The 17,933-nt window shown below is 41.6% G+C and overlaps 1 protein-coding gene across 1 annotated transcript in view; it reads left to right on the plus strand.

Moving 5' to 3' along the window:
- The window catches only part of Jak1 (Janus kinase 1), a 116,369-nt gene that overhangs the window by 61,682 nt on the left and 36,754 nt on the right, over positions 1-17,933 (plus strand). Inside the window, exons 4-6 of the mRNA XM_041652827.1 lie at positions 10,527-10,608; positions 12,850-13,048; positions 15,574-15,697. Coding sequence (XP_041508761.1) covers positions 10,603-10,608; positions 12,850-13,048; positions 15,574-15,697 — 329 coding nt within the window. The 5' untranslated portion in view covers positions 10,527-10,602. The remainder of the gene's footprint in view (positions 1-10,526; positions 10,609-12,849; positions 13,049-15,573; positions 15,698-17,933) is intronic.

The raw sequence follows: 17,933 nt of genomic DNA on the forward strand, positions 1-17,933 counted from the left end.
CTCAGTCTTTGTGGTCTGACTATGTTAGCGCTGTCTGTGCTCATCGACAGCATGCTCTTTGCCTTGTTCAGGTGTGTGCCACATTTGCAATTGGTCACCTTGCCTCATTCTGAGGTACTGCTTAGGGGACTATCTTACTATTTTCTATTCTTCCCATTAAGCTGCGTGCAGACTTTACATGGCGACTTTGTGTTTGTGTTATTTAAAGATGTCTAGGAGTCAGCGCGTCGTTTCTTTTGCTATATTTAGCCCAGTTAATCATTTGCATCTACCATGATGTTTCCTTTCACTAATTACTGAGTGTTCTTAGCAAATATCCTGTGTATTCTGATTTTATACCTTTACCAACAAGATGCACTATGGCTGGGGTTTGTAGCCTCTTCCTGCCCTGTCCCTCACCACCAGCCAAACAGCAGAAATAGTAAATGGAGTGCCCAGCCAATTGAAGGGTTGTTTGTTAGTGTCTTTGACAAGAGCGATAGAGGTGGGCATGCTGCAGACCTGTGTGGATCCTCACTTCAAGGTCTCCATGAGTCTCATTAATGTGCTTTTACCTTTTAACGTGCAGAGTGGAAAGTGTTTTTTTCTGATAAATGACAGTTGCCTCTGGATACCTTTTCTAGTTAGTTGATAAAGAAATAATTAGTGACCTCTAATCATGATACCTCTTGCCATCCAGAATGCAGAACTAAATGACCTTCTCATATTTCCATATTTCCTGTTGATAGCCACACACTAGATTTTTTTTCTCCCTTTACAATGGAAATATGGTTGAAATATGGTCAAATTTTTGACCAGATGCAAAATAAACAACTTGGAGTTTGAGCTCATTAAGTTCTGTGAAGACTGCTGGGAAGTGTGACCATAAAAGTAAAACCTGGGGCTGTGGAAATACACATGGGTAAGGGTAGGGGTAATTGGCAGATGTTAAGACGGGCCTTTGAGATGTAGTTTCTAGATTTTTGTGCAACTATGATATGACCCTAGGAGATAACTGTCTAGGAGGGACACTAGTGAAGACAGTTCTCTCATGACCAGTCTCTGCCCATTTTTATTAGTCAGCTGTGAAATATATTTTCAGGCTTTAGCATTTTAACCGTGTATTATATGGAAGAAAATAGGGTACCATAGAAAATAGTGAGTGAGCCGGGCAGTGGTGGCACACGCCTTTAATCCCAGCACTCGGGAGGCAGAGACAGGCGGATCTCTGTGAGTTCGAGACCAGCCTGGTCTACAAGAGCTAGTTCCAAGACAGGCTCCAAAACCACAGAGAAACCCTGTCTCGAAAAACAAACAAACAAACAAAAAAATAGTGAGTGAAACCTAGTGAGGGTAAGACTTTTTTGTTTGTTTCCTTTTTGAATTTTTTAATTATTTGTTTTGTTTTGTTCATTTTTATTTTTTTTTATTTGCATTGGTGTTTCGTCTGTGTGAGAGTGTTGGATCTTGGCAATTGTGGGTGCTGGGAACTGAACCTGGGTCTTCTGGAAGAGCAGTCAGTGCTCTTAATTACTGAGCCATCTCTCCAGCCTCCCTCCCCCCCCTCCCCCCGTTTGAATTTTTCAAGCAAGATCTTAATGTGTAACTCAGGTTGATCTCAAAGCTCATTGTATAAGAAAGGGAGATCTGTTGGGGGGGCCCACTCGTTCATTCCCAGTTGCCCAGGCCCAAAATAATCACTCAAAAACTGTATTATTCGCAATACTGTTTGGCCAATTAGCTTAAGTGTATTTCTGGTTTACTCTTATATATTACCACGTGGCTGTGGCTTACCAGCAAGATTCTGATATTTGTCTCCTGGGGACAGCTACTTGGCTTCTCACTGACTCCGCCTTCTTTCTCCTCCCCTATCTGCTTGGAATTCCTGCCTTGTCCTAGTCTGCTAAGCCGCTGGCCAAAACAGATTTATTCATTAACCAATAAAAGCAACACATAGACAGAAGGACTTCCCACACCAGAGATCCTCCTGCCTCTGCCTCTTGTGTGTGGGATTGCAGGTGTGAGCCACCTCACCTGACAGTTTCTTTCTGTGAAGCACGTGGATATTGTAAGATGTATTTCTTACTGCAGTTATAGTTCCTAAAGAGTAGATGCAAGGCTGTGCTACAGAAAATGGGGTGGGATGGGCAGAAGGGTGGTCTCAACTCTATCTGCTGCTGGAGCCTGCTGGAGCATTGAATGTGTTCCTTATTGCGCCAGTGCCATCTGCTCAGAGCTCTGCCAGCAGTTTGAGGGTGGCATTTTGGGCTACACATGTGGTTCAGTGGTTGTGTTTACTTGGATGAGTTGGTACCCTGGGCTTATCTTCAGCCTTGAAGGAAAAAAGGAGAGCCCCTGTTAATCATACATATTGATCATGGTTACTCGACAGAGATGTGCTGGAGACTCTGTAGGGAAAACTTTTTTCTCCTTTTTCTCTTACTTTTTTCATCCAAGTATATTTTGATGCAGTAGCCAAATTCCTTTAGAGCATAGAGTGTTGTTCTGTTTGGAGTTTTGCAGCACTTGTTCTGTCTGTGTTGCTTGCTTGGTCTCCCTAGTGGTCTTCCATGAGGCTGCAGGGCTGAGGGGCTCTGACTCTTTCCTTCTGGGTACTGAGCTTTTAAGGAGTTGTGCCTGAAGCAGAGTCCCTACCTGGCAATGGCTTGTGACGTTGGTGGTGGTGCCAGTATGGTGGCCTTCCCCTTCCACTCTCACCCTAATTACTCAGACAAGTGATTGCGTTTTGTACCTGAGAATGCCAAGTGATTAAAGGTTAAAGATGTCTAGGATCCATGTAGATGGGTTTTTGCCCCCAAAGTAATTTGTATAAACTTTAGGACACACAAATAAATTAGCACAAATTAGCAAGGAGCATGGGGGAACTCAGGGTCACTTCTTAATCACCAAAGTCATGGTTTCCTTTAGGCTTTGTCAAGAGGTGTGCCAGCTAGCAAGGTTCTGTGTCTTTTGTTTCATGACAGTGCCAAAATTATGTTAGTGAAAAATTGTGTCAATTTGCAACGACATAGTTTCCCACATGCTTTACCTGTTCCTCACCCCCCTCCTTGTGTATGTACTGTTCATTTGTATGTGCGCATGTGTGTGGAGGTGGGAGGTTAACTTCAGGCATCATTTTACCTAGGCTGGGCAGTAAACATCATGGTTTCAACTTTCTGCACTCCTACTCTGCTTCTGTTGTAGCTATGCCAGTTTTGACATGGGTGCTGGAAATCTGAAACAAGGTTCTCATGTTTATACAGTAGACACTTTGACAGTTGAGCAACCCTTTTTAAATCGAAAATAATTTGAACCCTTGTGTAAATTTAACAAAAACTGACCTAATGGCTGTTAAGCTTTTAATTTTAGTATAAGATTAGGGAACTCTCTAATCATTGTAACAATCTTGTAAAGCAGTGAGTTTTATAATTACTGTTTTACATTGGAAACAGAAACTCAGAGAAGTTAAGGAAGTACCCAAGGTCACACAGAAAGAAGTAGGTCTGACGATTCAACCCAGTTTGGAGTGACTAGAGGCCCAGACTTCTAACTGCCTCCATCTGTAGAGAGCCACAATACTTTATCATTAGGCAGAACTTGAGTCCTGAGAGTTTAGGAGACCTGCTCAAGACCAGGCATGTCCTGGCCATTTGTCTTCCTGGACAGACTAGCACAGACTCTTTTGCACCCTTCTTCACTTCTCCATAATGTCTGCTCTTTCCTGTCTTTCTTTTGTGTTTGTTTCCCAGTCCTCCTGCTCTAAACACCTGCTGGTACCATGCTGGTGATTTTCCTTTCTTCTGACTCTTTTCTAGAATAGCACAGCCCTCCCCCACTTTCAGTCTTGATTTCTTGAGTCTGGCAGCTGCTCCTCTCCCAGATGGCTTCCCAGCCCAAGCCTCATACTCTGTGCCTTCTTGACTGCACAGTCTCTACTGCCAGTTCTTGGCATCCTACCACATCCTCCTCCAGATGCCAAGGCCCCTGTTTGTCTTAGCAGCTGGAAATAGACCCTAAGGTTTTAGTGTGCATACTTATGTATCTGTTCTCTGTTTTGTGTGGGGATTCCTTGCAGCCTGTATCTTTTCCAGAAAGGAACAAAATGCCACCAAGGACACTGGACAAGGAATTGTGCCACTCACTGGCCATTGATCATGGGACTGTCCTAAGTCAGGTCTTTTCATCTGTGGAAGGGACTATGAATCCTGAATGTGGTCAAACATTTGAAAGCCCCTTTTAGGGACAAAATAAAGTACAGGTTTCATTGTCATGGTGCAGGTGCTTCTTAAGTCCTTTAGATAGATGTTTAAGCAGCCTGACTGAAAGAAAGACAGGTGCCTGTGTCCTGCCTGTCATCTCCTCCACCCCTGTTTTAGAGACGAGACCTCATTATGTTGTCCAGGCTAGCTCTGGCTGGCTTCAACTTCATGACCCTTCTGTCTCTTTTTCCTAAGTGGTGGGATGATGGACTGCGCTGCCAAGCCTGGCCCGACTTCCCCCTTCTGAGAATCCACTTTTGCCACCGTATTTTTGACTCTAAGAAAGGCAGTGGAGATGGCTTCACTAAGTCTTATCATGGCCTCTTTAATAACATTATAGGTACATTAATGGTAATTAGTTTAAAAGAAGAAAAAGTAAAGCAGAATTGAACTGCCCACTATCTTGGTACAGTGTGGATTTTAGGAAGACACTTACTGACTTTAATTAAACAGAGTACTGCTTGCTCTGGTCAGAGACCTCCTCTTGGCTAAAGCAGGCTCTTTGGGAACAAGGCAGAGTCCGACCCATTGACTTGTCATCGATCATTTTGCTCATCCCTAGAAATTTATTGTAAATGAAGCAGCATTTACTATTGTGGGCTATTCCTGGAATTGCTGCTATAGTTAGAAGTGAGTGATTTTGTATGACAGGAATGGCATATAGAAAAGCTGTAATTCTGACTTGCTGACAGGAAAAAATGCATTTTTGTGTTTATATTATGTCATTCTTTTTGGCTGGAGTCCAGCAGCTTTACAGTATCTTGCGGTGCTCTCAGCAGAATGTTCCCAGGTCACAGCAAAGTGCTGGGGTCTCGGGAGAGACAGTCTGTGGTGCTGTTGGTGGAGGCACTGGTGGTACGACTAGAGGACAGCAGATGGTTTTCCTGGCTGTAGGAGACCTTAAAAAGTTCCATGGAACTGAATCAAAGACCTGAATAGCAATCCACACACCTACAAACACCTGATTTTTGACAAAGAAGCAGAAAATATAAAATGGAAAAAAATCATATTTAACAAATGGTGCTGGCATAACTGGATATCAGCATGTAGAAGAATGAAAATAGATCCATATCTATCACCATGCACAAAACTCAAGTCCAAATGGGTCAAAGACCTCAACATAAAGCTAACTACACTGAACCTCATAGAAGAGAAAGTGGGAAGTACACTTGAACTCATTGGCATAGGAGACCACTTCCTAAAAATAACCCCAGTAGCACAGGCACTGAGAGACACAATTAGTAAATGGGACCTCCTGAAACTGAAAAGCTTCTGTAAAGCAAAGGACACAGTCAACAAGACAAAACGGCAGCCTACAGAATGGGGAAAGATCTTTACTAACCCCACATCAGATAGAGGTCTGATCTCCAAAATATACAAAGAACTCAAGAAATCAGTCATCAAAAGAACAAATAATCTAATAAAAAATGGAGTACAGGCCTAAACAGAGATCTTTCAACAGAGGAATCTAAAATGGCTGAAAGACACTGAGGAAATATTCAATATCCTTAGTTATCAGAGAAATGCAAATCAAAACAACTCTGAGATTCCATCTTATACCTGTAAGAATGGCCAAGATCAAAAACACTGATGACAACTTATGTTGGAGAGGATGTGGGACAAAGGGAACACTCCTCCATTGCTGGTGGGAGCGCCCTTTGGATGTGGCGATTTCTCAGAAAATTAGGAAACAACCTTCCTCAGGACCCAGCAATACCACTTTAGGATGCTCAACCATACCACAAGGACATTTGCTCAACTATGTTCATAGCAATACCACTTTTAGGTATATACCCAAAGGTTGCTTAATCGTACTGCAAGGACATGTGCTCAACTGTGTTCACAGCGGCATTGTTTGTCATAACCAGAACCTAGAAACAACCTAAGTGTCCCTCGACTGAAGAATGGATAAGGAAAATATGGTACATTTACACAATGGAGTACTACACAGCAGAAAAAAATTACATCTTGAAGTTTGTGGGCAAATGGATGGATCTAGAGAACATTATATTGAGTGAGGTAACCGAGACCCAGAAAGACAATTATCATATGTATTCACTTATAAGTGTCTTTTAGACATAAAGCAAAGAAAACCAGCCTACAATTCACAACCCGAGAGAACCTAGACAACAAAGAGGACCCTAAGAGAGACATACATGGATCTAATATACATGGGAAGTAGAAAAAGAAATGGGAGCATGGGGACCATGGGAGAAGGTTGAAGTGGAGGGGAAAGGAAAGGAGGGGAGCAGAGAAAAATGTATAGCTCAATAAAAATCAATAACAAAAAAAGAAAGTTCTATGTCCAGGAAAGGTAGGCTTGTGCTGAATCACTGGAACACTGCTTTTCCCACTCCAGGGTGGCAGGGGTTGCTGTAGGTGTGGGCTGGAGCACAGCCAGAGTGGGCAGCTTAATGGCTTTGCTGCTCTTGTTTGTTTTAAGATAGGGTCTTGCTGTGCAGACCAGGTTGATCTCAGACTCACTTTGTAGTCTAGGCTGGTCTGGAATTTGTAATCCTGGGGGCTGGATTGTAGGTCTACACAACCACACCTGGTTTAATGGCTTCCTTTCTGACAGTTTTAAAAGGTTTCTAATGAGATCAGTGTCCTGGGTGATGTTAGATGGAAAACTACTACTAGTAAAGAGCCAGAGGAAATGGGGGTAATGGTGACTGTGGAAAGAATAAGGTTCTCCAATCAAGAGCCCCACATTTGGACTCCTGTCACTCATACAGATTAGTCCAACACAACTCAGATTGAAGTGCCAGTGGTTTTCTCTGTCACAAACCGTGAAGATGCTTTGTGCATTCTGGGGCTCCTCCTTGGCTGGAACTGTATCCCATTACTGTAATCAGATGAGCAGAAATTACAGTCCACATGGAAGGCCTTCCTGAGAATGCGAGTCTGGTGGATGCTTTACTTGTTGTATTTAGCTTTTGCCAGTCTGTGGGATAAATGCTATTTTATCTCCCTCCTTCCACTAGGAATATTGAGATTCGGGGTTGCTAAGTAATTTGCCTGGGAAGCCAGATTCAAGTCCAAGTCAGTAGGATTCCAGCCTTTGTACTTAACCTTCAGCAGACTGAACTGCTGCATGGAACCAGGCCTCTGCTTATTCTGCGGCTCTTCCCGGCAGGTTCCCAGGACAGATTACTCAAAATTATGAAGTTTTCTTTTCCTTTTCTCTGAGCTTTTCAACATTTTATCAGTACTTTGTGCTTCAGAAAGGTTTTGATTTCTCAAAATAATTCATTGTGGGCTTAGTGGTGGTGGCACACGCCTTTAATCCCAGCACTTGGGAGGCAGAGGTAGGTGGATCTCTGTGAGTTTGAGGCCAACCTGGTATACAAAGTTTCAGGACAGGCTCCAATGCTACAGAGAAACCATGTCTTGAAAAACAAAACAAAAAACTAACCAACCAAACAACAAACAAACAAAAAACCAATACAATACAATAAATAAAATGAAATAAATTCATTGTAGGTAAGATAGTACCTTTTTGATATGAAATTCAGTATGTAGAACAGACTAGACTCTAACTCAAAGACTTTTGCCTCCAAAGTTCTAGGCTTAAAAAGCATGCACCATGGCAATTGGCAAGATGCTGTCTTTGGTGAAAATAACCAAGTACATGCATGCATTGTTTTATTTAGATTCTTATCTTTGATTTGAGCCATCACTTAGTCCTTTTGCTGCACAGTCTGCCAGTGTCTTTGTCTCAGACACTCACGCTCTGATGCTGGCATTCTGGAGCATTAGAACTGTGTAGTTCAGTTTCTGTTTTGCTCTCTCTCTAAAATTTAATCATCTGTTTATCCCTTACATAAGCACCAATACTTCAGGAGCTGTCTGGATCATCATGTAGAAATTTGAGTTGGCTATGTTTTGACTCACAAGCTGTTTTGTTTTACTTGCCCATCAGTCAGAAACTATCAGAGGTGCTTACTACTTACAGAAGACTATAATAAAGAATTTGAGAAATCTGTAGAACTTCTCTTATTTCTCCCCTGCATAAACCAGCACCTACGGACTTGGGCCACACAGTAACCTTTTCTCACTGAATAAAGGCTATTTTTTAAAAATCGTTGCCACTATAATAAGGGGGAAAGAGCTCACTGCTTTCACCCAGACACTATGGGTTGTTCTTCTTTATTGTTCCTGTTTTCTAAGCTATTTAACATTCACTTGAAAGGCCCTGTGAAGTGTGTCTTTTAAAGGCTGTTTCATGATTCCTACTGGTCTGTGTTGCTGGTACTGAAGACTTTGTTGTGTAATAAGAAACTTGACTTGGTTTCCAAAACCAAAGTCCTCTTGTGGGACTCCTAACAGTGGGAACAGGACTGTCTCTGACTCTTTTACAGGCTTTTGGGACCCTACTCCTCATACTAGGTCACTCTGTCCAGCGTTAATACATGTGGAGGTGCTTAGTCTTACTGCAATTGATATGCCATGTTTTGTTGATATTCATGGGAGACCTGCCCTTTCCTAAACAGAAATGGAGGAGGAGCAGATTGGGGGGGTGGATGGGAACAGAGTAGAGGGGGTAGAGGAGGAGCAGAGGGAGGGGAAACTGGGACCAGGATGTAAAATTAATATGTAGATAAATGTATTAAAAAATAAACATCTTTAAGTACTGTAAAGGATTATACAGTAACTTCCATGGAAAGAACCTAGGCCTAGTGGAACTAGTAAAATCTCTTCTTTTTTAAAGGACTCTGAGTCTATGACCATTTCCAGGTTTGGGGCAAGGTTCTTTGTGTTTGAAAGCAGAGTTCCTCATCAGGATTGTTTGTCCTTGATAAAGGCATGAAGCCGTGTTCTTAGCAAGTTTGCCCATGCCTGGTGTGAGAAGGAATAGTATAGGTTTTCACTCCAGGACCTTTGCACATGCTGATGCATTTGCTCACACTGTTTGCAACTGTTGGCATTCCTCCCTCTCACTCCCTGTATATCTATTCCATCTCAGGTCTGTGTGACTGCCTCCCTAAGCCCCAGGCTCTATCTATCACACTTCCCAGTCTTACTGTCAGTCTCCGTTTCTCTTCCTGGTTCTGCTGTTTCTGGAAAAGGTTATAAGCTTTATGTGAGCAGGGACCACCTTGCTCTTTCGTCAGCTAGTTCCTTTTGTAATGTGGAGAGCCAGGCAAAGTGAATGGGAAACATCTAAACATGGCTTTTGAGTTCCACTTGTGCACAAAGCGCAGCATTATTATTTAGTTATTTTCTAATGACTGTTTTCATGAGATTGTGTGTCTACTTATAAGCAGTTTCCCTATATTCTTATTTATTTTAAATTGAAGGCAAAATGATTTGTTATCTGAGTATTTTTTTAAGGTATTTGTATCCCAGTTGCCAAAGTTGTCACATCAAAATTCATACTCATATTTCCTGCCTGGCCTATTGTTATTCTTTTTACAAATGTTTTGAGAACATTTTCCGTGTATTTAATATATTTGCTTGAGTGCATATTTGAGCATTGTGTATTTCCCTTGGATCTCAGAAAAGGGTGTCAGGTCCCCAGGAACTGGAGTTAGGGATGCTTGTATGACACATGTGGGTGCTGAGAACTGCAAGATGATCCTCCTGACCACTGAACTATCTCTCCAGCTCTCACCATCATTACGTTACTACAGTCCCAACCATTGCAGAAAGGGTTCTCTCTTACTATTTCTAGCCTGTCACCAAATGAGTGAGAGGAACTTAAGAGGTCCTGTGGTACTCTTGCTTTTGAGTTTTTATTCATGCTGTCTCCCATAGTAATGATGGAAGATGATGGGGACGGCTGCTAGCCCATTTCACCTCTTGCTTCCTAGTTCATCTCTGCTGACATGTACTGTCCAGGGCTGTACTTTTCTTCAAGAAGATTCTGATAAAATGTGTTCAATAATAAAGAGAAGCCAAATGTGAATCTATAAGTAGGTAACTGCTTGTTGCCAAAACCACTTTGTAGGGATGAACACGTTTGGGCATCTGAACTGTCAGTCATAGAGTCAGGAGAGACGTATTGATAGCTGCTCTTAGGACAGGATACTCTACATCAGGCAACAAAAGTTTTGGTTTCTTTTCTTGGAACAATGAAACATCTTTGATTTTTATACCCTATATGTTGTCTTTGCCTTCTTAATGTCTCTTTCAATGTTAATGTTCCTATTCTTTTCCTCCAAGTGCATTTTCCTTCCTATGTAGGTTTTGCTGTTTGCTTAATGAAAGTATGCTCTTATTTTCTAACCTAATTACCTCTGAGTTGATTGATTGATTTTTTTTTTTTTTTTTTTTTTTGGTCTTTAGATCAGCTCCGAATGGGCTTTGGAAAGTAAAGAAGAAAATACAGTTTGCTTTTCGGGGACATTGGACAACCGAATAAATGCAGGTATACACATTTACCTTCTGGTTATTTTCTTTTGAGTCAGGGCCTTACTTTGTGGCCCAGACTGGTTATGAACTTGAGATCCTCCTGCCTCAGCCTACCCAGTGTTGGGATTATGTGTGAACAATTGCACTAAACTGTGATCTTCAGACTATAAGACTGTCTATACTCTGTCCTCCAATTACAAAAAGGAAATCTGTATATTATTCATTCACAGTATTGTATATGCTGGCTTAAACAGTCCCTGCACACCAAAAGCTCCAGGAAGTAAAGTTAAAGTTCTCTGTAACCTCTCCTGGATAGCCACTACTGTTAACAGTTTATTGTCTGTTTTTCTGGGTGCATTACCCAGAGAACCCTAATGAACCTGTTAGGTTCTTTCACTTTGGGTCATGTAGCTGGTTGTCTACATTTTCAGCAGCTGAGGAGACACCTTGTACAGTGGCCCTCTCCTGTCAGAAGTTGTCAGTGGGCCATGTCTTGTAAATAAATGGATAGTTTTGTGTGGTACTTAATTGTTTCTTTAGAGTTAAGGAGCAACTGTCTTTGAATTTTTCCTCTTTTGTGTCTGCAAAGAATCTCTAAGGCAAAGGTTTTTTTGTTTTGTCTTACGTTGTGAAGCAGACTTAGAATATTGTTGGTTTCTATCTTGGTTTTTCAATGTGATTATGTTAGGGTCTAAGTGCTGGGCCTTTGTCTGCTTATCTGAAGTGCAAGGTGAGCCATTAGCTTTATCTTTCAGCCTGATTTCTAGTAGATTCTGGTTTTTAGATTTATTTTGGATATTATAAATTAAAATTGAATGCCTTTGATTTGTAACAGTGAGACCTATTTAAATTTTCTTACTTCCTATTATCATGACAGCTAATAGACCGAATAAATGGATTTGGTGCTGAGGGTTTTTCCTGTTTGGGACATCCTTGTATCCTCTCCCAAGTGCCCACTGTATGCAAATCTCTGTGCTTCTTACTGGGTATACAAAGACGAGTACATCTCTGTGCTCAGGGAACTCACAGCAGACAGGTGCATGCATACGGTGACGATAATACCTTTTGACTAGTGTGGTAAGTTTAGTAACACAGGCGAGATGGCCTCCAGCATAAGGGTACAACTGGATTCAGTGAAGGCTTCTTGGAGGAAGTGCTAGTCTGGACTGGTTCTGAAGAAGACTGAACTTTGCCATGAAAGCTAAGAGGTGAGTATGTTTTAGTGGAGGAGTCAGTATACGTGAAGACCTCACAGGGAGTGGAATGGGTGGGGGTGGGGAGACAGGGATACCCAGTGGCCTGAGTTTTAAGCAGCTAGAACTGAGAGGAGAGGAGTTGATGGGACCAGTTAACCAGGAGATAAAGAGCTGTTTCAGTTTGAGACTAGTCTGCAGATAATGGGCAACTAGTGGAGGATCTGATCTCTCTTGCAGAGATAAAACTTGGAAACTCAAGCAAAGCTTAGATTGGCAGGCAGGAAGGAAATAGTTTGAGGACAGGAAAATGGTTGGGAGGTCATTGGTGTTGGGCAAGGGCTAAAGGATATGTGGGGTTCCCCTTGGTCTTTTTCTCCTTTGGCCTTGCCCTGGGCTCAGTGCCTGGGACTCCTTTGGTCCTGCACCACTTGTTTTGAAGGCTCTGTGAGTGATTTTCTTGGCAAAGAATTTATTCGTGTGTCTTGCCCTGTGTGAGATATCTGTCCTCCTGCTTCCCTCAGGTGATAGGGACCTGTCCCCTATCTTTCATGGCCTTCCATGTGATTTATAAGAGTGCATAGTAGTAATCACTTCGTATACCCGGCCTCAGATGAGCACAGATTCAGCATGGCCCATGTTCTCACCAAGCCTTCTGTTCTGTAGGGATAGACATGAAATGGAAAGACTATGATTCTTTCTGTAGGTTATTTAGAAGTTCTGTGATCTCAGCAGGGGCAGCAATATTCTAATTAATCATCAGTCTTTAATACTATTGACTCCAAATTAGAGCTTAGTTTTTAGCTACAACTAGTATGCTAATAAAGAAAACATCCAAATCATGTCTAAGATTATTCTGTTTGTTGTGAATATAGTCTGATTGCCTAGTTATCATGCATAATTTATCATTTCTGTGGTTTCACCTCTTGTAATCCCTGACCTGCTTGGTATTCAGGATGGAAAAGGGTAGCAGTTCTCGTCCAACACCACAGATACTTGCTTGCTTTCCTTCATAGCGAACAGCACATGGAATGACTCCATCGTCTTCCTTTCCTCCCCTACAGTATCTAAATATAAAAGAGGACTGCAATGCCATGGCGTTCTGTGCTAAAATGAGGAGCTTCAAGAAGACTGAGGTGAAGCAGGTGGTCCCTGAGCCAGGAGTGGAAGTGACCTTCTATCTGTTAGATAGGGAGCCACTCCGCCTGGGCAATGGAGAGTACACCGCGGAGGAGCTGTGCATCAGGGCTGCCCAGGAATGCAGTGAGTACTGGCTGCAGGGCTGGGAGGCTGCAGTGCTACACTATCCAGAAACACATGTGGACTTTTATTTCTGCTGAGAACAAGGTGTGCGTTCTGGAAGTCATGGTTCTGCCTTATTTCCTAATCTTGGATTTTACTTTTCACTGAGACATGAAATATTCCTTGTTTATCATTAATGAGCTAGCTATAGAATACCAAGGAATGACTCTAACCTTCAGTGAGGCTCAGTCTTGGGGGCAGGCTCATTCGATAGTTTAGGCTGTTCTAGAACTCAGTACATAGCCCAGGCTGGCCTCAAAGCTGTATTTCTTCTGACATCCAAGTGGTTGCTGGAATCACAGGCATTCAACCATCACTTCCAACTAAAGCTCAATTATCTTTTCTTCAACATCTCTGTAATTTGAATAACATCAGCACTAGTTGAGGTGCTGTGTAAAGCACCCAGTGCAAATGTGAAAGTAAAATCAGTAATACTGTTCCCTAATGTAGCTGTGATTATTCTGACTCCTTAAATTTAAAGCCTATCAAAAAAAAAAAATTTAAAGCCTATCATTCTGCTATCTGTGTCTGTTCTCCCATGGGTGCTGTTGAACTGAGAATCTTAGGGTTGCCCTGTGGCTTGGACATACTAGATTGTGAAAAGGATAGTAAGGCTGTTCATCTCTTTATAAAAGTAAGATTTATTTACAAAAATACATATATATGAAAATGCCATGGTGAGGCCCTTGTATACTAACGTGAAACTTAATAAATTTTGTTTTACTTAGAGCTAACCTGTTACCTTGCTAGGGTAAGAAAGAAGAACACCTAACAAAATATTCTCCATTCATAATCTTTCTAACATGGAGATACATAGTGTTTGCCTACCTAATTTTAGATGGAAAGTGAGACCATAAAACTATAGAAACAGCCACATATCTCACCCACTTAATTTACTGACACTCACTGGAATAAGCACTTAAAACAGGTAGATTTTATAGTTGTAAATTGTATTCCAATAAAGCTGCTTAGAAAGGATTGTAGTAACTCTATTTATGGTGATGAAGTAACTTGCAGTGATATTGTAGAGCCTGGTCCATTCCATACCTGTGCCCTTTGCTTTGAGAGCAACATTGTGGGGATGTTGTAGCTAGTTTAAGATCTTGTTAGTAATGCAGCTTGTCTGGAGGCCCCATTTACTTCCCAGTACATATATTTCTAAAAGGCTTTATACACCAAAACACCAACAAAAGGGGAAAGGCTTATGCGATGGGAAAGAATATGTTGGCTCTTGTTTCCAAAGGAAGATGTGCTTGGAAGTAACTAAAGGAAAGACTTTCCTCTTTGTTTCTTTTTTCTTTTTTTTTTTTTTTTGCATTTGTGTGTGTGTGTGTGTGTGTGTGTGTGTGTGTGCGCACATTCACATGAGCTCACATGTGGAGATCAGAATATAACTTGCAAGAGTTGGTTCTCTCCTTCAACCATGTGGGTTCCAGGGATTGAACTAAGGTCATCTGGCTTGGTGGCAAGTGACTTTACTTGCTGAGCTATCTTTCTAGTCCACACCTTTTTTTTTAAGTGATGGAAGAGGACTTTGAGATGCCCAAGAGCCTGTAACTTCTCAACCCAGGGTCCACACTGGAAAGAGGCTGTTGTGAGGGTCAGGAAGGCCTTGGTAATGCCACTGTTGTTTCACGATAAGCACTCTTTTTATGAGGGCAGGAGTGGAGATGTTAATTTAACTTTAGCATTTCTTAACTTGAGATCTGGCTAGAATTGAAGATAACAGTGGCAACTGGGCATTGGCACTCATATTCCTTCATTCTTCTGTTTGGATACATGTGTTCAGAAACAAGGCACTTCCTAATCTGACTTTCTCACCGTGCTGGCTGTTTTTAAAAGAGCAAGTAGTGGAGTGGGAAGGCACAGCACTATTTTTGCCAGCTTTTTAAGGGATCTTCTTGCTAGTTAATGCTAATAAATACATTTATGATACTGTAAAAAGTACTTAAGTATATTAAATTATTAATGATAATACATTTTAATCACTGACAAGATCACTTTGTTTATCCTAATATGTGGTTTGTATGGTAGCCAGGAACTTATTTGTGTATATGATGTGAAAACAGATTATAGGACGCAGATTGACGGATTCCTGCATTTCTCAGATGTTTCTTCCTTGCTGTGATTTAAAAACGTGCACATTAGGTAGAATCTGTGTAACTCTGAGATGGCCCCTTTTATTTATTTTAATCAGAATTTGGTAAGACCCTTTTAATGAGAAATGTCACCAAATTTTATTTTTAAATTGCTTTAATTTGGTTGGCGAGTGGCCACAGTACATGCTCCTGAGGAACTGTGGTTCTTGATTAGTATGATGAAATATCCCTAAGTGGACATAGTTGAGAGTTGCATCTGCCCTGAGAGGATGAGGTGGCCTAGATTGTTTCTGGATGAGAGAATTCCTTGATCTTTGCATATGCTGGTCTCTGGAGAAAGGTGACCAATGTATGTGCCTACATCTTTCTGGTGTGCTTTCTCCCCAGACATTTCTCCTCTCTGTCACAACCTGTTTGCCCTGTATGACGAGAGCGCCAAGCTCTGGTATGCTCCGAACCGCAACATCACTGTGGATGACAAGATGTCTCTCCGGCTTCATTACCGCATGAGGTACAGTACACAGAGCTGGTGCCAGTGGGTGCCTAGGCTAGTGTTTGGCCAGAAGCCCTGAGTCACTTAGCCGTTATAGTTTGTAACTTTTGTATTTGCTTGGTATGAGAGGGACATCTTCCATGTTGGAGTGATTTAAGGTGAATTTGATCACCTCTGCCACATTGTCTAAAGTGTCTGTATAGAATCCAAGCCCTCTAGGAAAGTGTTTCACGTGGTGAATCATGGTTATAAGTTTAATATAGTGGGTTATGGGTTTTTGATCCTACGGCATGTACTGGCTTTGGGGGAGCCTAGGCAGTTTGGATGCTCACCTTACTAGACCTGGATGGAGGTGGGTGGTTCTTGGACTTCCACACGTCAGGGAACCCTGATTGCTCTTCGAGCTGATGAGAGAGGAGGACTTGATCGGGAGAGGGGGAGGGAAATGGGAGGTGGTGGTGGGGAGGAGGCAGAAATCTTTAATAAAATAAATAATAAAAATAAATAAAAAAATATAGTGGGTTATAACCAGAACTTGAAAAAAATAGAGGGAAAGAAATAAGAAATAGATATATTCTTAAGCGCATTGAATTTTAAAACTTATGAGGTATGTAATATATACACACACTAAGAAAAGTTATAAAATATACTTCCTACTAAAGGTTGTGGCTAAGAAATATTCTGTATACCTCCTGAGGAGGTGACAGAAATAAATTCCCAGTGTTACTCTCCGGGAGCGATGCTATGGTCCTCTTGAGGACTCTTGACTCTCATTGGTTTTATGCTTTTTGTTCTGATGAATTTCATTTTACTTTTTCCCATGCCACGAATTTTGTTAAATGTCCCAAAGTCATATAGGCCATTGGTGCCTTTGTTAGTGCAGACTGTTTCCTTTGTCAGTGTATCCAGGAGCCATTGTGTATCGAAAGTGTTTTAGATAGCAGTGAAGCACAAGTTAACCGTGGTTAGCCTGGGCCATTTTTGAAAAGGATCTTGATTTGTATACATCTGATTAAATCAGTAGATTAGCTCAGATGCTAAGAAAATATCAAGCCATGCTGGGAGCACCTTCTAGAATCTTAGGAACCTCTATAATACCCCAGCTGCTACCTCCTTTGCATTTTGGTTGTGAGGTACCATTCCAGTCTGGGAGGCTGAATTCTCTTCTTCTGGTGCTCACCTAAGTTCTCTCACCTTGTGGGAGAGCTCTGTACCTCTTACCTCTGATTTAGGGTACTCTTTAGTCCTTCCAGCTGAGCCTTCTCACTGTATTTGGATTTGTTTTTCTCACTCTGATCTTACTTCCCACAGCCAGGAGTCTGGTTCTGTGATCAAAACTAGAGATAGACCTTTAGCTGGAGGTCTAGACAGGAACATGTTCTTCAGTTCTGATTCTTTCCTGGTAGGCATCCAGACTTAGGTCAGAGTCCAGTATGGCAATATGTGGCATTTTCAAAAAACCTGAGCTTACCTGACTATACTCTCCCATTTTTCCATTGGGAAGACAGGTTGCATTTACCTGTCCCCTTTGTGTTAGCTGCCAGGAAGTGCATAGAGGCTTCAGTTCTGTTATACCTGCCAGTGTGCTTCAACAGGATGTTGCCTTGTTACCACAGTCTCTTTGAAGTTGGAAAAAAGATACCACCCTAAATTCAAACATTTGCATTAGAACAGTCTACAAAGAGCTTGACCACTGGTGATCTAACCACTGAAGAAGATGCAGCAAGAAACAAGTGCTGGCGACTGTTTAAGTGGCATCCTGGGTCTATTTTAGGAAATATTCTTGCGCTTTAATTGTGGTTTTCTGTTTTTACTTAATGATTTGTTAGTTATTTATGATATGTGTTAATATAAGGCGTTTGTATTCTTTGTTTTCAAAAAACCCTTATAAGTGAAAATCATTGACTTCAATAAAATTCTGTAGATACTTAAACTTTCATTAGGTGGTGTTTAAAAGTAAACTTAGAATGTGTAGTCATCTCTAGTATTGTTTCTTAGGAACTTTTTTTTTTCTTGAGACAGGGTTTCTCTGTGTAGCTCTGACTGTCCTGGAACTCACTTTGTAGTCTAGGCTGGCCTTGAACTCAGAGGTCTTCCTGCCTCTGCCTCCCAAGTGCTGGGATTAAAGGTTGTGCCACCACCATCTGGCAAGGAACTTTCAAGGTGTATCTGGCTAATCATTCTGAAGAGGAGCATGGGCTATAAGAACACTGCACTTATTCCCCACCCTGTTTTAACTGTTACTGTATTATCA

This window comes from Microtus oregoni, unplaced genomic scaffold (genome assembly GCF_018167655.1).
Source record: "Microtus oregoni isolate MIOR12 unplaced genomic scaffold, Mior012 000005F_ref0000423, whole genome shotgun sequence".
In the NCBI taxonomy this organism is placed as follows: Eukaryota; Metazoa; Chordata; class Mammalia; order Rodentia; family Cricetidae; genus Microtus; species Microtus oregoni.